Source organism: Bufo bufo, chromosome 8, assembly GCF_905171765.1.
Source record: "Bufo bufo chromosome 8, aBufBuf1.1, whole genome shotgun sequence".
Lineage (NCBI taxonomy): Eukaryota > Metazoa > Chordata > Amphibia > Anura > Bufonidae > Bufo > Bufo bufo.
The window spans coordinates 164,725,892-164,750,189 of record NC_053396.1 but is presented as its reverse complement, the minus strand read 5'-3'; the positions used below and the strand labels follow the sequence as shown (position 1 = coordinate 164,750,189).

Sequence of the window (24,298 nt, the reverse complement as noted above, 5' to 3'; positions counted from 1 at the left end):
GAGACAAAACAGAAGCATTTTTTTTCTGGTATTGAGATCCTATGATGTATCTCAATGCCAGAAAATTTAAACACTAATGTGAAAGTAGCCTAAAACCGCTGCGCATATTTGTCTGGCCAATTCTCGGCACATTTGACGAGTTGTGGCTGTATCGCCGAAGTCACCATTATAGTCAATGGGGCCGTCGGGCATTCAGGCAACTTCCAGCATTGCTGGATCCGGAGAGCTCCTGCCAGAAGAGTCTGCAGGAGCTCTCAAGCGCTGGTGTCAAACTAACCTAAATCATGCTGCTGTATGTAAAAATAATCCATGTGGCCATAATACAAACCCTAAAATACATAGTCAACATGACAACCCAAGTAAGCCAATCTCATGATTCACCTGCTGGTCACATACAGCCATTTGCCATCTACTTGGAATAACACTTACCTATGTGTCTGACTGCTGTATAGTAGAAGTAAGGTCTTACACTGTACAATGTGTCTGTAACCACGAACATTAATTTCTTATGATCTTTAATGCTGTACTCATATGTGAACTTGCATCCTAAACGCATTCCACCAGAAGTATAATATTCCTGACATTCATTTCCAGTGCGTAATAAATCTTCAAACCTGAAACACAAATATCCAGCTCTTTAAGATACATTAAAAGGGCTTTCAAAATTCAGAAAGAAATTGGCCAAAAGGGGAAGGATGGGATAAAACAATACAAGAACCCAGGGGTGGGATTGAAATTTTTAACAACCGGTTCCCAATCCCTACTCAACGGCGGACATGCGGCATCACGACACATGCTTACATATACATACACCATATATATGCAACACACAGACGCATAAATACACCATATATACACTACACACATATACCACCCAACGTTTAAAAAGCCTAAGGAGCTAAACTATGCAATGGAAGCTCTCATCTCCAGCTGCTACCGCCGGAGCACCGGATCGGGATTCAGGCAGTAACACAGTTCTCTGATCCGGCTGTAATTTTAACAACCGGATCTGGAGAACCTTAGGGAACTAGCTGAATCCCATGCCTGCAAGAACCAATATTCACATGATAAATCCTTCACCGGTGGTCCACACTGCAGTGAAAACGTGTCCATATAATTTGATGTCTGGGATCCCCACAACCACGAGAATGGGGGATGCAGGAAGCCTCAAAAGAAAGGTCAAACATGCATGCTCCATTCAGCAATATGGAACAGCTGACCAGACGTTGAGTACAGCATTTGGCTATCTCCAATATCTATCAATACTAGTTATGGATACATCTATCTATCTATCTATAGAACTAAAAGTAGCAGCACACCACTATATGCACCAAGACACAAGTAAACAGTGAATATGTGAAAAAGTAAAATGCATGACTGCTATACTTACTATTAGACAAAGTAGAAGCTCTTAGCGCATATTATTGATCAAAAATATGTCGGGCCCATCTGCCAATCGACAAGGTGGCTTCTAACAGAAGGGACCTACTCTAACACATGCTTGTATCCTACAAGATACTAGCTATAGATCTATCTATCTATCTAATATATCTAAAGCTATCTATCTATCTATCTATCTATCTATCTATCTATCTATCTATCTCTATCTCTATCTATGTACCTAATATATCTAAAGCTATCTATGGCAGAGGTGGGCAAACTTTTTGACTCGTGGGCCACAATGGGTTCATATATTGGACCCGGGTAGATGGATGGGGAGTTTGTGTGAATTAATATAAATTAAATTTAAATTTAGTAACATTAAAGGTTTCGTTTAATTCAAGGTAGAAAAGCATAAAAAGAGTTATTGTACAAAACTTTTATGCAATGTATTTCTTTCATAACATAGTATGTATAACTCACCTTCAATTTTAGTGGGAACAGTGTTGTTGGTCTCCCTTTTTTGCTAAGGCATCAAAGTCTGAAGTTAGCTTTGTTGTTGCAATTCGCAGAATAGATACTGTGCCAGTATATAGGGCCCCCATAATGTGCCAGTATATAGGGCCCCCATAGTGCTTCCCCTCTTCTCCATAGTGGCCCCCATAGTGCTTCCCCTCTTCTCCATAGTGCCCCCCCCCCCATATTTAGGCAGTATATAGGGCCCCCATAGTGCTTCCCCTCTTCTCCATAGTTCCAATCCATATTGTGCCAGTATATAGGGCCCCCACCCCCCTTCTTGCCACAGTATACTATAAATAATAAAAACAATAAACACATATACTTACCTTATGCTGCTGTCAGTGCTGCCATGCAGGCATCTTCCGGCCGGTGTCCCGCTCTGTGCGGCTCAGGCGGCGCGATGACATCATCGCGCAGCCTGCACCGGTGTCACGAGGGTGTCGAGGACCACGCCTGACTCCGTTATACCCGGGGTCAGGAAGTCGCAGCGGTTGGCTGCACGCTCTATTTAAGATAGGGCTGTTTTCCTTATGGTAGCTTTCTGGGTTTGCTTAGCAAACCCTTTTGGCTCACTCAGGGATCCGTAGCTCCTTCTCCTCAGCTGTTCCTTGTCCAGCACTCCCAGACCTCCTTATATTTCTCTCTCACACTTCTCTGGTTGCCAGAGATAGAGCTTCCTGCCTGGACATCTATTCTGACCTTCTGGAGCTGTGTTGCTGCGTTCGCTGGTAGTTGGTCCAGTACGCTACCCTCCAGATCCCTGTTGGACCTTTTTGGTTTATTGTGGTTTCCCACCTGGGTGTATGTGTTTGTATGTTTTGTCTGTCCTCTCCCTGGTGTTTCCCTCTTAGTGATAGTGGTGTGGACTAGCGATCCCACCGGCCTGTTCACTATCCAGGGCTCATATTAGGGAAAGCCAGGGTTTAGGCACGCGATCGCCGCACGGGTGAGGAACCCGTCTAGGGACGTCAGGGCAGTCAGGTGCCAGCCGCAAGGTGAGTTAGGGGTCACCACCTTTCCCTCTCCCTTGGGCAGGGCTTTCCCTGTTTTCCTCCCTGTGCGTGTCGTCGGTCATTACAACCGGCCTCTGATAGACTACAGGCACTAGGAACGGGCAAGGGAGACGCCTCTCCCCTGCTCCTCCGCACCATTCATCTGTATCACTGTCCTGAGGATGGCGATACAGATGAATATGGAGATGAGCGCTTCCACAATGGCTCCGGACAGCTGTGCGGGTCGGATAAAAAGGTCAGCCGGGCCGCATACGACCCGCGGGCCATAGTTTGCCCGTCACTGATCTATGGCTATCTATGTATCTAATATATCTAGAGCTATCTATATATCCATCTATCTATCTATCTATCTATCTATCTATCTATCTATCTATCTATCTATCTATCGTGGTGTTTCTAATCTAACTATATCTAGCTAGCCATCTATTTATCTGTATATACACACACGTTTGATAAATATTTTTGTGATTTTTAAAATTATTTTAAAAAATACTTTTAAAAAGGTTATCTTTTCTTCAGGTTATATTTTTTAGCCCCCTTAGGGAAGTGTAACCTGCGATCTTTTGATCACTTGTACTATACACTGTAATGCTCTTTTATTGTAAAACTCTAGCTTTGCACAATGCAGAATTTTTCTATCCTGCCTGAGGTAGTATGCAATATTAACCGGAATGTGGAATCCCCCCAGCTGCCATGACAAGTACTTGGCGCCCTGTGACTGTGTTTGAGAGTGTCGGTTAAAGGACAGAGCTCCTCCCTTCTGTCTGATCACTCAGATTCCATGGTTGACTGCTGCATCTTAGAAGTTATCGCCAATCCTGGCAGTACCAGCTGGGTACCAGCTACATTACACAGCTGGCATCTGCTAGCTCCAGAGCCTGCGCTATCCCTGTGATGTACTGTTATGGCATTAACTACCTGTGCTCAGTGACGTCATAGGATGGGGTTAAGGGGGTTTTCTGAGATTTCTATACCAATGACGTATCCAGTGTCTGATCAGTGGGGGTCAGACATCCGGGACCCCGACAATTAGCTGTTTCAGAAGGCACCGGCGCTCCTGTGAGCGCTGCAGCAGTCTCACAACTTTTCCTAGGCCAAGTGACAACACATTTATAGTTCATGTATCCTAGGAGCAGCTCAGTCCCAATTTAAGTGAGCGCCTTACCAAGCACAGCCCTTATACAATGTACGGCACTGTGCTTGGTGAGCACAGAGAAGGCAGCAGTCTCACAGGAGCACTGGTGCCTTCTCAAAACAGCTGATCAGCAGGGGTACTAGGTGTCGGTCCCCCACCGATCAGATACTGATGGTCTATCCCGAGGAGTTAACTGAGGGGAGAACTTCATAAATAGGGATGAGTGAATTGACTTCTGTTGAAACATCCAACGCCGATTCGCAATAAAACTTTGTTCTAATACTGTATGGAGCAGGAGCTCCGTACAGTATTAGAATGTATTCGCTCCGATGAGCCGAAGTTATTGCTTCGCGAAGTCTTGCGATACTTCGGGTAATAACTTCATAACTTAATTTGTACTGTAAAAAAAACATTTCCGAACTCGGGTTTGGTTCCAAGGTACCACTTGGAACCAAACCAGATGTCACGACTGTGACTGATCCAGACAGGTCTGGGAGGAGAAGGTCGCAGCGACTTGCTACTCGCGATAGCTTGTGAGTTTGCTCCGTGGTTCAGGGTATGTCATCCGGGTTTTGCCTTGTGAACCTTTTTGTCCTGACTGGGAGTTTGTAGGCACCCTTCTCAGGTGAGTCCTGTCTGCCACTCCCAGATACTATATTAGTTTCAGTTTCATTTGCAGTCATTGCCAGATATAGACCTTACTTCCAGTGCTATTCTGACCTTTGAAGGAGATCGTTTGACGGTGTTGCTGTGGAGCTCTTGTCCGGCGTGGACTGTTGTGTTTGGGATCGCCTTCTCTGCTCGTGACTGGATAAGTCTATCTCTGCTGTTGATTGTTTGTTTGTTGCTGTCTTCCCCTGTTGTTCTCCTAGACGTGAGTGATGGTGACTAGTGCTCCCATCGGCCTTTCCCCAGTCTAGTCTTGTTAGGGTGACTGAGGGATTAGGCATACTGCTCGCCGCATGGGTTCACACCCCGTCTAGGGTATCAGGGCAGACAGGTGCCAGCTTAGGGTTAGTCAGGGGTGGCCATTCTATTTCCCATCCGTAGATAAGGGTCCCCCTTCCCCTCTGTCTGGTGCGACACGACTGCTGCTGGGATAGCGGTCGTGACACCAGAGTTCTGGAAATGTTTTTTCACAGTACAAATAAATTTATGAAGTTATTACGCTTAGTCTGCGAGACTTCGCAAAGCAATAACTTCGGCTCATCGGAGTCAATACATTCTAATACTATACGGAGGTCCTGCTCTGTACAGTATTAGAACAAAGTTTTATGCAAATCGGCTTCGGATGTTTCATCAGAAGTCGATTCGCTCATCCCTTTTCATAACCATTCCTCCACTGGCTCTGTCTAGTATTGCAGCAAGCTCTGGAGGAGCAGGTGCAGAGGATGGGAGTAGTAGTGGCCCTGTTGAAGTGCTGTGTTACAGTATACTGCCTCAGGCCATTGATCCCTGGGGAATTGGGGCAGTGGAAATGTAGTATTGAGGAAAGAGACCACAATTAAATGTAACAAAGTGCAATGTAGAACTTGAAATACATTCAATAGCAGCAGATTTTAAGTGCAATTCTTCTGGCACCAGTAAGGATTATGGAGACGGCTTTAATTTTTAAGCACCTTGCAGGGACTGGCCTAGTAATGTTCTGGGTGATGGGTGTCTTAGTCGTAGTCCCTCACCTCACAGCAGCGTCTTCAAATGCTGGATTAAGCTATTCACCCTGCTGTATCTCTTCTCAAGGATTCACTTGATGACTCGATCAAGTTAATTTCACTGCAGAATCTCTTTAGGACTGGAGCTCTGACTTCTGCTTCCTCTCCACACTGTTGCTTAACAGGAACCCCTCCACCTGGCAGAAAGCAGGACTAGCCCACTCATAGCAAGAGGGGAGGAATATGGTGGTTAGCTCTATTCTTAGTTAATCCTTGCCATGCACATCCTTACTGATAATTATGGCCATGACATAAAACTACAGCACAATATATAACAATATAAAACAATCACTATATATAAAAATGTAGTACCTCCAGGTCTGGGGTACTACAGTATGGTAGCTCATCCCCCTTCACTTTAAATATTGTCCCACATTAAAGGGCTTCTGTCACCCCACTAAAGTGATTTTTTTTTTTTGGGCTAGTTAAATTAGTTATATAGCGATATATGAAAATATAATTGTGTTACTTACATTGATCCAGCAGTTTATTCAAAAAACGAAGTTTTATCATATGCAAATTCGGTCTCTACCAGCAAGTAGGGCGGCTACTTGCTGGTAGCTGCTGCAGAAATCCGCCCACTCCTCTTGTTGATTCGGCGCAGGCGCTCTGAGATGAGGAGGCTCGTCTCCTCAGAACTCCCTCAGTGCGCCTGCGCCGATGACATCACCGAAATAGAAGACGTCATCGGCTCAGGCGCACTGGGGGAGTTCTGAGGAGACGAGCCTCCTCATCTCAGAGCGCCTGCGCCGAATGAACACAGGCGCGCGATTTTTGAAATGCCGACAGGGCTGGCCGGAGGAGGAGATCCCCGCTGGCCCTGTCAATCAACAAGAGGAGGGGGCGGATTTCTGCAGCAGCTACCAGCAAATAGCCGCCCTACTTGCTGGTAGAGACCGAATTTGCATATGATAAAACTTCGTTTTTTGAATAAACTGCTGGATCAATGTAAGTAACACAATTATATTTTCATATATCGCTATATAACTAATTTAACTAGCCCAAAAAAAAAAAATCACTTTAGTGGGGTGACAGAAGCCCTTTAAATAATATGAGTGCATATAGACATTGGCATAAATTGCACCACATTTTGGAACAATTTGGTGAAAATTTGGTGCAATTTGACATTGTGCCCATCTCAACAAGGAACAGGAACGAGGCATGACTTAGCTGTGGAAAGGGCGTGGCCTAAGATGCAACATTTTGCACAAAACTGTGTCAGTTATGGGGTAAAGGTCTGTTTCAAAGTAAACTAACCAATAGTTGGAGACAGACTGTATACATTTATGCCATCCACAGGAGTAGTAAATCTGTTCCATTGTGTCATCTTTGCCTGTACAACTGCTGGCACACTAATATAATGAAATGTTATGATACAAATAGAAATATTACTACTTACTGTGTGGATTCAGGCAAAGAGTTAGTACCTTCATTCCTGCATTAAAAGAAATGACAATACTGAGTCAATAATGACCTGAGACTTCCATCCTGGTGATTAAGTCTTCAGGCTAAGTGCAAATGAAGTAGATTCAGCGCCACCTGTCTTTCTGAATCAGTACTACAGAACACTGCCCACCCGTGCTGGGGTACCTACCACTCCCATTATCTGTGTGTGGCCCATATCAAGGCAAATTCCCACATACACGTAATTCAGTTTGTTGCTAGTGAGTTCAATTATTGCTGAAAGTAAATTTATTAAAAGGAACCCGTCACCACAAAATAAAGCGCAGGCAGCATGTTATAGAGCAGGAAGAGCTGAGCAGATGGATATATAGTTTTGTGGGGAAAGATTCAGTAAAACGTGCAACTTAAATTTGTCTATACAGTGACTGACCGCGATCTCTATATACACTCTTACAAAGGGAATGCCATCACTGATAAAGACAACCCTGTATATATACAGTACAGACCAAAAGTTTGGACACACCTTCTCATTCAAAGAGTTTTCTTTATTTTCATGACTATGAAGGCATCAAAACTATGAATTAACACATGTGGAATTATATACATAACAAACAAGTGTGAAACAAATGAAAATATGTCATATTCTAGGTTCTTCAAAGTAGCCACCTTTTGCTTTGATTACTGCTTTGCACACTCTTGGCATTCTCTTGATGAGCTTCAAGAGGTAGTCCCCTTAAATGGTCTTCCAACAGTCTTGAAGGAGTTCCCAGAGATGCTTAGCACTTGTTGGCCCTTTTGCCTTCACTCTGCGGTCCAGCTCACCCCAAACCATCTCGATTGGGTTCAGGTCCGGTGACTGTGGAGGCCAGGTCATCTGGCGCAGCACCCCATCACTCTCCATGGTCAAATAGCCCTTACTTTCAAAGTTTTCCCAATTTTTCGGCTGACTGACTGACCTTCATTTCTTAAAGTAATGATGGCCACTCGTTTTTCTTTACTTAGAATTTGTATTATGGCAAGAAAAAAGCAGCTAACGGTCTATTCAGTAGGACTATCAGCTGTGTATCCACCTGACTTCTCCTCAACGCAACTGATGGTCCCAACCCCATTTATAAGGCAAGAAATCCCACTTATTAAACCTGACAGGGCACACCTGTGAAGTGAAAACCATTTCAGGGGACTACCTCTTGAAGCTCATCAAGAGAATGCCAAGAGTGTGCAAAGCAGTAATCAAAGCAAAAGGTGGCTACTTTGAAGAACCTAGAATATGACATATTTTCAGTTGTTTCACACTTGTTTGTTATGTATATAATTCCACATGTGTTAATTCATAGTTTTGATGCCTTCAGTGTGAATCTACAATTTTCATAGTCATGAAAATAAAGAAAACTCTTTGAATGAAAAGGTGTGTCCAAACTTTTGGTCTGTACTGTATATATAAAGAAGGACGTATATATGTGTATGTATGTATGTATGTTGCGCGATCACTCAAAAATGCAACCATCGATTTCAACGAAACTTGGTATACACATCTCAGCTCTCTAGGACGTACCGTTCCTGAGATATTGCCAAAAAATTACCTGCATTAGCCAATACAAGCCTGCAAGTCTTTCTCTTCAGATCCCAACTGCCATACACACGGTCACATGTCCCTTATCAGCCAATAGGAGCTTGCAGGCCCTTAGTTTTACACAGCTTTACTCCAGGTTTCCATAACAACCCAGCCATTTTTCTTCACTGCCGTAGGTCAGCTTTAGGCTAGGGCTAAACGACGACATGTGTCTCATGACACATAGGGCACAACTACACTGCTACATGTGTTGCACCAATGCTGCGCAACAATTTTTATAATGATAGTCTATGGTGTTGCACTGCAACATGTGACATGCTGCGACGCGACAGTCGCAGAAAAATCCATCTTGTTGAGACAAAAGTGTAGCCCTAGCATTAAAGGGGCAGGGCGCTGTGGAGGTCACTGTTAAAGGGGCGGGCACTGCGGAAGTCACTGTTAAGGGAGCAGGGGCCCCTTTTAAAGGGGCAACTGCTGTGGAGGTCACTGTTAAGGCAGCAGGGTTAGTCCAGATTTGAAAAAAAATTACGACTATTAAAAAAAAAAAATGATTATAGTACTATATTAGCTAAATTGCTCTATATTTGGGTTTTTTCGAACATTCGCTATATTGCTATATTCGCAAATATTCTACAAAATATTCACAAAATATTGCGAATTCGAATAGGACCCCTGCCACTCATCACTACTCAGCTCCTCCTGCTCAATAATATGGTGCTTCCGGATTACAGGTTCTCTTTAACCCTTTCACGCCCAGCGCTGTACATGTACGGCGCTGGGCAAGTGTTTAAAGATGGCGCCCGCTCCTGCTCGCTGTGGGCACCATAGCTGCGGGTGGCCGCCTGCTTCTTTTAGCAGACACTCACGGCTCATGTCCGCAACCGGCAGTAATGCTGATCGCGAACATTTAACCCCTCAGATGCCGTGGTCAATCCTGACCACGGCATGTGAGCGTGCTGAAGCTGAAAGAGCGCACTTTCGGTTGTGCTCCCGCTCCCCTGTGTGGCAATCGGAGGAGCCGGAGCATGTATGCAGCAGCCCATGTCTTTATAAATGACACAAGGCTGCTGCATAGTATTTCCTATTGAGCCCTTGTCTGTATTAGGGCTCCATAGGAAAGTAGTGAAATCATCATAGCCTTCAATGCAAGTTCCCTATGGGAACTATAAAAAAGTTAAAAAAAATTAAATAAAAAAACCCCATAAAAATTCTAATCACCCCCCTTTTCCCAAAATAAAAATAAAAGAATAAAAAAAATACACATCATGGGTGTCGCAATGTGTGAAAATGCCTATAATATAAAAATATATTTCCCATATGGCAAACAGCGAAACGGAAAAAAGCGTCTAAATGGCCGACGTTTTTGGTCGCTTCATTTTTTATAAAATTTTTTAATAAAAAGTGATCAAAAAGTCATACATGCCCCAGAATGGTATCAATGAAAAGTTCAGATTGCCCCGCAAAAAATGATCCCCCAGAGAGCTCTGTACACATAATTACAAAAAAGTTATAGGGGTCAAAATATGGCGACAAGTAAAAAAAACTGATTTTTTCCCACTTTTTTTATTTTTTTTATCATTATCAAAACGCAAGAAAAACTATACATATAAGGTATCGCCGAATTCGAACTGACCTGTAACTGGTCAGTTTTCTCGTACATTGAACGTCGTAATTAGCGTACATTGAGGGTCGTATGCCGCCCCTCCCCTCCGTAAAGAGATTTGAGTCCGTGAGCGAGACGGATGATTTAGAACATCACTTATAAGAAGTTGAAAGAAGCAGCTGTGGAAAGAGAGTGTTTTGAAAATAAATTTGGAGAATGGTAAATTACATGCTATATAGGTTTTTATAAATGAGAGATTGATATGTATTGAAATATTATATAATTGTGATGTCTATTTTTATAGTGGTAAGTTGAAACAAATATTTGTGAGTTGTTTTTATGGATAGTCAATGTATCAAAGCCAAATCCCGATAGGGGGTTGGAAGAACACGTGGAATACGTGATTAGTGGGACAGATAATAAATATCGCTCCAAGGAATGTGAAATCGGGACGCCCCAGACGAGCTGGTAGCGAAACCCGGGTTGGGCAGAGATACACAGAAAAACTCTTTATATGTGATGTGGCAAGAAATGGTCTTGCAACTACAATAAAAGCACGGTGAACCTGTCTGTTTGCGGGCCTGTACTATTTTTATGTCCTTTTGAAGGAAGAAAAGGTTTCTGTTGCCGGTCGGTTCAGGGATCAAGGAAGCCGAAAGCCAGGAATAAGGAGAGACGGCTCCAGGAGAGTGACTGCTTGTGAACATTCCTCTGGGGAAAAAATAATTAGCGTGGACCCATACCTATGCGTTTTTAGTTGAATCTTATAGAAGTACGGACCTACTCCTGTTTCTGGGACTGCAGCTGTGAGAAAGTTTAAAAACCTTCACACTAATTTGTTTTGATTGCCCTCTTTAACAGTGACCTCCACATTGCCAGCCCCTTTAACAGTGACCTCCACAGTGCCCGCCCCTTTAACAGTGACCTCCACAGCAGCCTGCCCTTTAATGCTAGGCTACACGACGACCTTTGTCGCACGACATTTTGTCTCAACAATTTTTATAATGATAGGCTACGGTGTCGCACTGCAGCGTGTGACATGCTGCGACTGTGACGCGGCAGTCGCAAAAAATCCATCCAAAATGGATTTTCCTGCGACTGTCGCGTCGCAGTCATAGCATGTCACAGTGCAACACCATAGACTATCATTATAAAAACGGTTGCGCGACATATGTAGCAGTGTAGTTGTACCCTATGTGTCGTGCGACACATGTCGTCGTTTAGCCCTAGCCTAAAGCTGACCTACAGCAGTGAAGAAAAATGGCTGGGTTGTTTTGGAAACCTGGAGTAAAACTGTGTGTATGTGGAGACTAAGGATCTGCAAGCTTCTATTGGCTGATAAGGGACATGTGACCGTGTGTTTGGCAGTTGGGATATGAAGAGAAAGACTTGCAGGCTTGTATTGGCTAATGCAGGTCAGTTTTTGGCAATATCTCAGGAACAGTACCTCCTATAGAGCTGAGACCTGGTCTAAAACCTTCCCGGACACTTGATGTACCTGTGTGCCAAATTTGGTGAAGATCGCTCCAGTCGTTTGGTCGCGCATAAAGAACAGACAGACAGACAGACAGACGTCAGGACAGACAGAAACTCATTGTGTACCGGCATGTTACCTCCACAATATTCTTTCCTATATAACAAGTGATATGTGTACCATGTTTAGTAGAAATTGATCAATGAGTTTTTGAGTTAGGCCTCATGCACACGACCGTTGTTTGTCTCCGCATCCGTTCCGCCGATTTTAGCATTTCAGATGCGGACCCATTCATTTCAATGGAGCCGTTGAAAATGCGGATAGTGCACCGTTTGCCATCCGCGTCCGTGGTTGCAGTCCGTCAAAAAAATATAACCTGTCCTATTCTTGTCTGCGGAAAATGGTTCGCGGACCCATTCAAGTCAATGGGACTGCTAAAAAACACGGAGGCACACAAGATTGTCATCCGGGTCCGCGCCCGTTTTATTCCTATCATTTCCATGGCGAACCTGTCTTAGACTTTTTTTTTACCTTCCTTTATGTCTGGTGGTCCTCCAAAAATAAAGGAAGACACACGGAAACAAAAACGGATCACGGATCACGGAACAACGGAACCCCATTTTGCGGAACGGAACACAACAACGGTCGTGTGTATGAGGCCTTACAGAGCAATATGTGTGTAGCAAAAACAGTTGGAGAATACAAATTCCATGCAACTGCTGTGTAGGGGCGTATGACCCCCACAAGATTTCTTTCCAGGTAGCAAGGGATGTGTGTACCAAGTATCGTTGAAATCGATGGTTGCATTTTTGAGTGATCGCGGAACATACATACATACATACACATATATACGTCCTTCTTTATATACAGGTATATAGATTATTAAACATGTATTATACATGAACGGCTCCTGATACTCACCAATAAAGCAATCTATACTGAACGTTGCGTGGAGCGTCTGCTCGGAGCTCCCAAGTGCAGTTTATATATTCTGTAAACTGCCAAAAACAGCTGAGATTTTTCACTGCTTCTTTACCTGTAATCCAGTGTAAGAAATACCTGATCAATATGACAAGTTCTGAGATTGTGGTTATTACTGCCACGTCTCTGTGCCATCTGTTTTACACCGCTATACAGTATTAACAGTTTTGGCACCTTAGTTATGCCATGTGCCCTACATTGGAGTTAGCAGCTAACCTATTAGAAACTGGGAAAGATATATATGGGGTATACCAATTAAAAGACATATCCTTAGGATATGCCATACATATGGGATAGATAGGGATTCTAATTCGGAGACTCTCACCAATTGTGTGAGTGGGGTGTTCCCTGATCGCTCTTTAGCAGTAGAAGTCACTTAGGGTGCAAGATGCTGAGGTCAGCTGTCCATCGATTTGCCCATTAGGGCTCATGCACATGACCGTTGGTTGCTTTGAGGTCTCTAAATTGCGAATCTGCGAAACACATATACTAGCCGTGTGCGTTGCGCAAAAATGGAATGGCAAGCCCCTAATAGAATAGTACTATCCTTGTCCATAATGAGGACAATAATAGGACATGTTCTATTTTTTGCGAAATGCACACGGAGTAATTTTTGTTATTTTGTGGCCCCATTGAAGGGAATGGTTCTGCATCCGGCCCGGTAAAAAAGCAACAACGAATGGAACGGACATGGAAAAAAATATATGTTTGTGTGCATGAGCCCTAACTGTACAGGAGTTACGGGACAGCTCATAATCATCCGGTATAAGGCTACCTGTAGACCAGTCTGGGTAAACATGTAGAAGATATGCATGAATTTGGATGCGGATATGTGTGTTTCCACAACAAAACCGCGAACTTGCAAAATTTGCTGCGGTTTTGCCACAGGTCTACACCAGAAATCGTAAACATAATTGACATGCTAATAGATGAGGATTTCTAAATCTGCACGGCAGGTCAATTTCCGCCTGGAAAAAATAAGCCAATTGAGACGTTTCAGCACATGGACATACCCCCTACCTTATAAATAAACCTGATAAGGTTTGGCCGCTATTTTACATTCAGTATTTTGCCAGTGTAGGGAGAGGTTGCTGTGTGGAGCAGGGACAGGCTGTTAGGGACACCAAACGCTAGCTGATAGGGCCACAAAAGTCCTTTTAAGGACTGGTATAGGTGTGCTATCTATAGGTGTGATTTACTGAGGGGTGTAATATACTTATAATATACTTTCTAACATAGAAAGTATATTATAGTGCATTTGTATTGGGCAGCAGTTGTTTGCGGTTCTGCTGTTATACCGCAGCTACACAGAGTGCCAAACGCTATTGGAACAAATAATTTCTACTGGTGTGATATACCAGTTGCCCCCCAAAAAAACTGATTGAAGCAGGGGTGTTATATACCAATTATATACTTTCTATATAGTGCAGTTGGGTAGTGCAGCATTTGTTTGCGGTTTTGCTGCATTACCTCAGCTTTTGATTGGGACAAATTGGAACAAATAATTTCTACTGGTGTGATATACCAGTTGCCCCTCAAAAAAAGGTGATTGAGGCAGGGGTGTGAAATACCAATAATATACTTTCTATATAGTGCATTTGGGTAGTAAAATTGATATTCATTGACCGTGTAATATACCTCCGGACACATAATCACTTTCTGTCATATGAATGCCTAATATTTGGGGCCTGTAGTCCAGTAGCCTACAGTAAAATTTGTATCCATTGACCGCATAATATACCTCGAGCCACATAATCAGAATTTCTTTTATGTCAGGTGAATGCCTAATTTTTAAGGCCCGTACTCCTGTGGCCTAAAATAAAAAATTTCTAGGCTCCAACAGGGCACATTTCAGACAATTTCCCTTTGAGACGCATAAAAATGTCCCCTAATTACGATACTTATTTTTTGTTGGAATTTTTGTCATTGATCCCCCTCTAGTATGTCACAGTCCATGTTGTGGGACTATTTGTACACTTCTAAGTATTTGGTGGCTGCAAATATGAGCTGAAGGTTTTTCAGGTTCCCCTGCTATTAAAGTGAATGGGGCTCACCGCAAACTTGCGGTTTGCGAACATTTGACCGTCCATCACTAACTATGATTGATCAGGGTTCCCTGCTGTGGCATCCAGTCAAAGTGTAGTGTATATGTTTGTACAGCTGTAAAAAGTAAAACCGTAGCCAAAATTGGTTTTCTGTCAGTTTTGATGACTCTTTGGGGCAGATGCATCGGGTTACTAGAAGAAAGGAGGGTAATTCAGGGTTGGGTGTGTCAGGATCATGGTTAGATTTAGCGTAGTGTTCTGTCTTCATACACGTTCACACAGTGTGCAGTCTGACATTCAGCATAAACCATTCCTGTCTTCCAAATAAGAGGACTGTTCTTTGTAGTCTAACTTGTTTATTGGTCAACAGGTCGTACATATGTGATTGATTATATACAATTGATTGATTGATTAAACAGAATTGTTTGGTAAAACTACAAGAATACAAATAACATGTATAAGTATTAAGCATAGCATAGCATGTACTATAACATTACATTAACACTGAAGCACATGGTAAAATGGCTGCCTGAACATAAGATTGCATGGCTAGCTAACAGTAATAACTCCCTGAGTAACAATTACATCTAGCTGAACAGCTCTGCAACACATAATATACCTGAAGCAAAGGTAGATCTCTCACCAGATACGCTTTTACAAGGATGGTGGAGTTTGAGAAGGAGACATGCATAGGACAGCTCTGCTGATGTGTCCTGGAGACTTCTCTTTCCCAGGATGCTTTGCACTCCCACAATGCGGTGCACCACCCACAATGCAGTAGTATTGTAACAGGAAAAACAAAGTGTAATGCAACTTAACCACACTAAACACTTCAAAAATACCAAGACTGAGGCAGACGTGATCTGTAATGATTCTCTAACCCTGCTGGGCAGAACATTCCCAGTCTGGCGTCAACAGATGCCACAATTAGGTCTCTCAGGTGAAAACAACAAAACAAGAGTGAGGATAGTCAAATCTTCAGGGTCGCTCTAAAGGGTGGTCAACAGTCTTGCATTCATGATGGCTGAGACATCACCAAGAATGTGGTTAAACTTTCCTGTGCAAGTCTTGTACTCCCTACTTGCAAGAAGATTGAATCCAAGATTTTCCTTGCTATCCCTATCATCCTTTCTCAGACGCCGCTCATGTAAGAAGAATGTGGTGGATTAAAGGTCCAGGTACATCCTTGCTCGTTTAAGTATCTTTCCACGTTGGTAGTGTACAAGTTGGAAGGGATTTGAAGTTCTTTCACTGCCCCAACAAAATTCGTGCCTCTGTCCGAACGAATATGCTTTACGGGTCCTCCAATGGCAATAAACCGTCAAAGTGCATTTATGAAACTTGAAGTGCCTATGGATTCGCTCACTTCTATATGGACAGCTCTGCTAGACATACAAGTAAACATGACTGCCCAGAGCTTTGCACTGGCGTGAATACCTCTAGTGTGCCGTGTAGCCACTGACCAAGGACCGAATATATCCAGACCAACGTTGGTGAAAGGAGGATCTGTACTGAGTCTCTCAGTTGCCATGAAGTTTGCGACAGGTAACTCAGTTGAAGATGAGCTTGCTCACACACCTCTTTGCTCCAACTATCCATAGTCCGGCAGCTCGTAGACTCCCTTCGGTAAACAATCAGCCCTGGTGTTTCACTTGAACGTGGTGATGTCCCACAAGCATGGTCGTGACGTGATGATGTCTGGGAATTATTACGGGATGTTTCTCCACAAATTCCACTTTGGCTTCTTGAAGACAGCCTCCTATTCTTAGCAACCCATTTTGGTCAATGATGGGATCAAGCTTCTTAAAAGCGCTATCCTTGGAGACGGTTTGACCTTTGCTGAGGTAGTCTATTTCCTTAGCATAACATTCATGTTGTATAGTGTGAATTATTATGTTTTTAGACTTTTCCAGATTACCAGTGGTAAAGGTGTGTTTGCAGTGATGCCAACCTTTGCAGGGCTTCTGGATCACAGGTAATGCAGACTTGTAAGACTGAGCTATATGAACTAGACAGGCTATAGCACGAACGAACGACATCCAGGTGGAGAACCTGCCGAAACTATGGGATTTGAGTTGGTGGTCCGAAGTCACTGTATGTAGAACAGATACTTCAGGTCGGATTTCTTCATTGGCATCTGGGTCTACTAATTCAAACGTGTCGGATCCGATACTGCAAGACGTTGAACAGTACAGAAATGCAGGACCCTTAAACCATGTTGTGTCCTTAAGATGGCTTGGTGCGACGGATCTAGTCGTGTGGTCTGCAGGATTATGCTGTGTAGGCACGTAGTGCCACTGTTTAGGACAAGTGGGTCTCCTGATCCTTAGCACCCTATTGCTGATATAGACGTAAAAGCGTCTGGTTTCATTGCAAATATATCCTAGGACTACCTTGCTGTCCATATAAAACTCGACTTCTACGATTTCCAGGTTCATTCCTGATGTTATAAGTTCAGCCAACTCCACTGTAAGCACAGCAGCGCAGAGCTTCAGTCTGGGAATCGACTGTTCACGGAGTGGTGCCAGTTTGGTCCAGCTCATCACAAATCCTATATGGCATTGTTCTTTGACGTCTATGGTCTTAAGTTATGCTACGGCTGCAATCGCCTTGACTGAAGCGTCACAGAAGTCTTTGCATCTTGACTTCAGTTGATAGTACGGAAGCATAGGGTCGTGCCATGTGAAGGCTGGTCAAAGCTTCGAGAGACTTCTTCCAACCTGTCCACAGGTCCTTTTTCTCCATGGGAAGCGGATCATCCCAATCAGACGTCTGTGTGGTGAAGTGTCTTAACATCATTTTATCTTGGATGGTAACAGGAGCTACGAATCCCAGAGGATCATATAAGCTGTTTATGGTGGACAGGACTCCTCTGTGTGTAAAGGGCATTTCTTTCTTGCTGATTTGGAAGGTGAATGTGTCTGCCTTTAAATCCCAGAGCAAACCAAGGCTCCGCTGCTTGGGAAGGGAGTCGGTGCTAAGATCCAAGTCCTTTAGATCATTTGAATGGTCTGGGGTAAGAAGGCCTCGGCTGTTGGAGGCGATTTTGTGCAACCTCAAATTAGATAAAGTGAGCATCTCTTGAGCGCTTTTCAGGAGACTGATTGCGCTCTCGTTTGTGGGTGTGGATTTCAAGCAGTTGTCCACGTAGAAATCTTTTTCCACAAAGGATCTGACATCTAACCCATACTTTGCTTCACCCTCTCAGGCTGAATGTCTGAGACCATAGATAGCGACTGCAGGGGAAGGAATGTTTCCAAAGATGTGCACTTTCATTCAGTACTCTACAATGTCTTCATTGGGGTCCTTGTTGTGCTACCAGAAGAAACTCAAGTAGTTTCTATGTTCTTTCTTGACGAGGAAGCAGTGGAACATCTGTTGTATGTCCGCCATAAATGCTACGGAATCTCTGGGAAAGCGGAGAAGTACCTCCAGAAATCTGTTGTTGAGGTCTGGACCAGACAGTAAAACATCATTTAGCGAGACGCCTTCGCACCTGGCGCTCAAGTCAAATACTACTCGTATCTGCCTTGGATTTTTAGGATGATACATATGGGTGTGCACCCTAAGTGATCTTGCTCACCATCGCAGGCGTGGTCTTTACAGGAAGGATCTGTGAAAGGACAAGGCACAGGAGCTCTGTGTGGCAATTCTTTTATCAGGGAACTGCTCTGACATGGCTGAAATAGGGAAGGACGTCCATTTTCAAGTGTGTTGGTGAGCATACTGTTGACAGAGATCGGCTTCTGTGCTCTTCCTAGGCAGACGTCTCCTATGATGACCCATCCTAGGTCAAGTCTCTGGGAGTGTTTTGGGAACCGTTAATCTGTCCTCTAGCTTTATGAACTCATAGTATGTCTCTTCCAAGGAGTAAGACTATCAGCGTTTCTGGGTCGAGTTCTGGTACCAGGTGAGCTATACGCTTCAGGTGGGGGCGGTATGCTGCTACCTCTGGTGTAGGTATCTCAGACCGGTTGTCAGGAATGTGACTGCACTTCAGTATGGTTGGCAGGGACAAGCAGGTCTAACCATCCATGGACTCTACCTTGTACCCAGTTGCTTTCCTCCCCGCCGTCTCAACGGTACCCACACATGTCCTTAAGGAGCAGGGAGAACCGGGACCTACGATGTTGAAGGTGTCGAAGAAGGTGGATTTAGCTAAAGACCTGTTGCTTTGATCATCTAAGATTGCATATACCCTGACTGCCTTATCTCGGTGGCCAACCAGATAAACTCTGACAACGCAGATTTTTGAGCAGGACTTCCCTCCTGCGAGTTCTTTACAGATCTCTGTACACTGAGAAGTGACTACTGGGGTATCTATGTCAGTGTCTATCTGCTTTCCGTCATGCTCCTCTGCTTGTGATGATACCTGAGAGGATGGTCCAGGGTGTAAAGTCGTGTTGTGTTCTGTGCTACCGCATTCTGTGCATGTCACACTGACCTTACAGTTCCTGGCGAAGTGCGATGTTGTAGTGCAGCACCTGAAGCAGATGTTGTTTTCTTTGAGGAATTATTTGCGGTCCTCTAAAGACTTCTCCCTAAAGGCTCTGCATTTTAGTAGAGGATGTGGTTTCTTGTGCAGGGGGCATTGTTTGGTAAGATCTTTGGGTATGTTTTCTTCTTGAGAAGACTTAAACAGCCTGTAAGGAGAACCTGTGGAGGCAACGTTAGTTTTGTGGACTGTCAGTGGTGTTTTATGAGGTTTGACACCAGGGGTAGTGGGACATGACAATGTAAAGTCAAAACTAGGATCATTTCTAATCCTCGCCTGTTGAGTAACAAAGTCTACAACCACCACAGGGGGGGGGGGGGGGGGGATGGTACATTATGAACCTGTTTATAATGGGAACCATGCGTGATCCACTTCTCCCATAGATTATATGGGAGTTTTGGGGTAATTGGATTGACACCTCTGGCGGTGTCCAGGAATGCTAGCCCCGGCAGATCTCCTTCTGACTGAGAAACCTGTACCTCTATCAACAAGTCACTGAGTTCCCTGAGCTTCTGGTAACCCCTACCCACTATTCTGGGAAAAGTATAAATTCTCTTATATAAAGCATTTTCCATAGCTTGTAATGACCTATAACTCTCATCAAGTCTTTCCCACACCATCTTTAGGCCTTTGCCTGGATGGTTTATGTTAATGTCTCTGATTCTTTTGGCATGTTCAGCATACTCGCTTCCAAGCCACTTTACCAAGAGATTTAACTCCTCACTACAGGAAAGATCTAAGTCCCTTATGGCTGTCTGGAAGGAGGCTCGCCATGCCCTGTAGTTCTCGGGGCAATCGGTGAACTTTATAAGTCCTTTGGTAACAAGTTCCCATTTAGCAAAGAACTTAGCGAAGTCTATGGCAGCCTGGTTAGCACCAAAACTACCCGGTGTGCTTTTATGCTGCATGTGTGGTGTATCACCATACCTTTTAGGGGTTTATGGCTTAAAGAAGTCTGTATAATACCGTTCTGACACGAAGGTGGTCTTTAAGTCGAAGCGAAGGGCGGTAGTTGTGGTCAGCATCGCTTTGTCGCATACCGTCCTGCTCGAGGTACTGCGGTTCAAGGTAGGATCTTTGGCACTGTGTATAAGCTGGCTGATATACTGGATCATAGTCGTCATCTGTCTTGGGATGCTGATGGACGTATTCTGAGACATGCTGTGTTGGATCTTGTTCATCTAGGTCTGGCCCAAGTACGGGGAACTCCAAGGCTTCTCGGAACTCTGCTTTGGCTACTGTGGCAGCCGCTTCTTTCTCTGTGGCAAGTTTTTCCAGTGACGCTTGCAGGCGTACGCTCTCCATTTCCATTGACGCTTGGCAGCGTACTCTCTCTTCTTCCAGTGAAGGCGTGGAAGGCGTGCTCTCTCTTCCAGTAACACTTGCAGGCATACTCCTTTTCCATTGACGCTTGCAGGCATGCTCTCTCTGTTTCTTGATCTACTTGCCTTAGTTTTAGTTGCATCTCTTGTGTGGCAAAGGAAGACCTTACTTTTGCTGCCTCAGCTTTTGCACAGGTGAGAGCAGCGATTTCTTTTATTGAGGACTTGCTAGAGCAAAAGAATTGTGGGTGGGCACTCAAACTATGGACTAGGAAGAAAGCAATTTATTATAAGGTCAATAAAATATTAAATATAAAATGTTACAATAAATACTAACATAAACAGTCCTAGTATTAATAGGCAAATCAAATGTATGTTAACATATAAAATCCTAGTATTGCTAGGCAATGCAAAATGTATATCGAGACCTGCAACACATGCAATCCTAGAGTTGCAGGCTATGCAAATCGCAATGTGTGTACTAGGACCAGCAACAGTATAGCAATGGGACTGAAACTTGCAGCAATGTGAAGATTAAGTTGCTTGAGACATCCAAACAGTCAGTAAGGACCAGTCTTAGTGAATGCTATCATGGAGTTCAGCAGTGGTATATTATGACACAATGTCTCTGGTAATAAGTGCAAGGCTAAACAGCCTTGTTTAACCACCTCCGGACCGCCTAACGCAGGATCGCGTTCCGGAGGTGGCAGCGCTGCGCACAGTCACGCATATACGCGTCATCTCGCGAGACGCGAGACTTCCTGTGAACGCGCGCACACAGGCGCGCGCGCTCACAGGAACGGAAGGTAAGAGAGTTGATCTCCAGCCTGCCAGCGGCGATCGTTCGCTGGCAGGCTGGAGATGTGTTTTTTTTAACCCCTAACAGGTATATTAGACGCTGTTTTGATAACAGCGTCTAATATACCTGCTACCTGGTCCTCTGGTGGTCCCCTTTGTTTGGATCGACCACCAGAGGACACAGGTAGCTCAGTAAAGTAGCACCAAGCACCACTACACTACACTACACCCCCCCCCCCCGTCACTTATTAACCCCTTATTAGCCCCTGATCACCCCTAATCACCCCTGATCACCCCATATAGACTCCCTGATCACCCCCCTGTCATTGATCAACCCCCTGTAAAGCTCCATTCAGACGTCCGCATGATTTTTACGGATCCACTGATAGATGGATCGGATCCGCAAAACGCATCCGGACGTCTGAATGAAGCCTTACAGGGGCGTGATCAATGACTGTGGTGATCACCCCATATAGACTCCCTGATCACCCCCATGTCATTGATTACCCCCCTGTCATTGATTACCCCCCTGTAAAGCTCCATTCAGACGTCCGCATGATTTTTACGGATCCACTGATAGATGGATCGGATCCGCAAAACGCATCCGGACGTCTGAATGAAGCCTTACAGGGGCATGATCAATGACTGTGGTGATCACCCCATATAGACTCCCTGATCACCCCCCTGTAAAGCTCCATTCAGATGTCCGCATGATTTTTACGGATGCACTGATACATGGATCGGATCCGCAAAACGCATCCGGTCGTCTGAATGAAGCCTTACAGGGGCATGATCAATGACTGTGGTGATCACCCCCCTGTCATTGATTACCCCCCTGTAAAGCTCCATTCAGATGTCCGCATGATTTTTACGGATGCACTGATAGATGGATCGGATCCGCAAAACGCATCCAGACGTCTGAATGAAGCCTTACAGGGGCATGATCAATGACTGTGGTGATCACCCCATATAGACTCCCTGATCACCCCCCTGTCATTGATTACCCCCCTGTCATTGATTACCCCCCTGTAAAGCTCCATTCAGACGTCCGCATGATTTTTACGGATGCACTGATAGATGGATCGGATCCGCAAAACGCATCCGGACGTCTGAATGAAGCCTTACAGGGGCGTGATCAATGACTGTGGTGATCACCCCATATAGACTCCCTGATCACCCCCCTGTCATTGATTACCCCCCTGTAAAGCTCCATTCAGACGTCCGCATGATTTTTACGGATGCACTGATAGATGGATCGGATCCGCAAAACGCATCCGGACATCTGAATGAAGCCTTACAGGGGCATGATCAATGACTGTGGTGATCACCCCATATAGACTCCCTGATCACCCCCCTGTCATTGATTACCCCCCTGTCATTGATTACCCCCCTGTAAAGCTCCATTCAGATGTCCGCATGATTTTTACGGATGCACTGATAGATGGATCGGATCCGCAAAACGCATCCGGACGTCTGAATGAAGCCTTACACGGGCATGATCAATGACTGTGGTGATCACCCAATATAGACTCCCTGATCACCCCCCTGTCATTGATTACCCCCCTGTCATTGATTACCCCCCTGTAAAGCTCCATTCAGACGTCCGCATGATTTTTACGGATGCACTGATAGATGGATCGGATCCGCAAAACGCATCCGGACGTCTGAATGAAGCCTTACAGGGGCGTGATCAATGACTGTGGTGATCACCCCATATAGACTCCCTGATCACCCCCCTGTCATTGATTACCCCCCTGTAAAGCTCCATTCAGACGTCCGCATGATTTTTACGGATGCACTGATAGATGGATCGGATCCGCAAAACGCATCCGGACGTCTGAATGAAGCCTTACAGGGGCATGATCAATGACTGTGGTGATCACCCCATATAGACTCCCTGATTACCCCCCTGTCATTGATTACCCCCCTGTAAAGCTCCATTCAGATGTCCGCATGATTTTTACGGATGCACTGATAGATGGATCGGATCCGCAAAACGCATCCGGACGTCTGAATGAAGCCTTACACGGGCGTGATCAATGACTGTGGTGATCACCCCATATAGACTCCCTGATCACCCCCCTGTCATTGATCACCCCCCTGTCATTGATCAACCCCCCTGTCATTGATCAACCCCCCTGTCATTGATCAACCCCCCTGTCATTGATCACCCCTCTGTAAGGCTCCATTCAGATATTTTTTTGGCCCAAGTTAGCGGAATTTTTTTTTTTTTTTCTTACAAAGTCTCATATTCCACTAACTTGTGTCAAAAAATAAAATCTCACATGAACTCACCATACCCCTCACGGAATCCAAATGCGTAAAATTTTTTAGACATTTATATTCCAGACTTCTTCTCACGCTTTAGGGCCCCTAGAATGCCAGGGCAGTATAAATACCCCACATGTGACCCCATTTCGGAAAGAAGACACCCCCAGGTATTCCGTGAGGGGCATATTGAGTCCATGAAAGATTGAAATTTTTGTCCCAAGTTAGCGGAACGGGAGACTTTGTGAGAAAAAAATTAAAAATATCAATTTCCGCTAACTTGTGCCAAAAAAAAAAAAATTCTATGAACTCGCCATGCCCCTCATTGAATACCTTGGGGTGTCTTCTTTCCAAAATGGGGTCACATGTGGGGTATTTATACTGCCCTGGCATTCTAGGGGCCCCAAAGCGTGAGAAGAAGTCTGGTATCCAAATGTCTAAAAATGCCCTCCTAAAAGGAATTTGGGCACCTTTGCGCATCTAGGCTGCAAAAAAGTGTCACACATCTGGTATCGCCGTACTCAGGAGAAGTTGGGGAATGTGTTTTGGGGTGTCATTTTACATATACCCATGCTGGGT

The 24,298-nt window shown here is 44.5% G+C and overlaps 1 protein-coding gene across 2 annotated transcripts in view; it reads right to left on the bottom strand.

Annotated features, from left to right (window-relative positions):
* The window catches only part of LOC120977924 (interleukin-13 receptor subunit alpha-1-like), a 135,474-nt gene that overhangs the window by 25,876 nt on the left and 85,300 nt on the right, over positions 1–24,298 (bottom strand). For both annotated transcript variants that reach the window (XM_040406095.1, XM_040406096.1), the window contains 3 exons: positions 12,732–12,846; positions 7,159–7,194; positions 430–614 (listed from right to left, as the gene is read on the bottom strand). In XM_040406095.1, the coding sequence (XP_040262029.1) occupies positions 430–614; positions 7,159–7,194; positions 12,732–12,846 (336 nt within the window). The remainder of the gene's footprint in view (positions 1–429; positions 615–7,158; positions 7,195–12,731; positions 12,847–24,298) is intronic.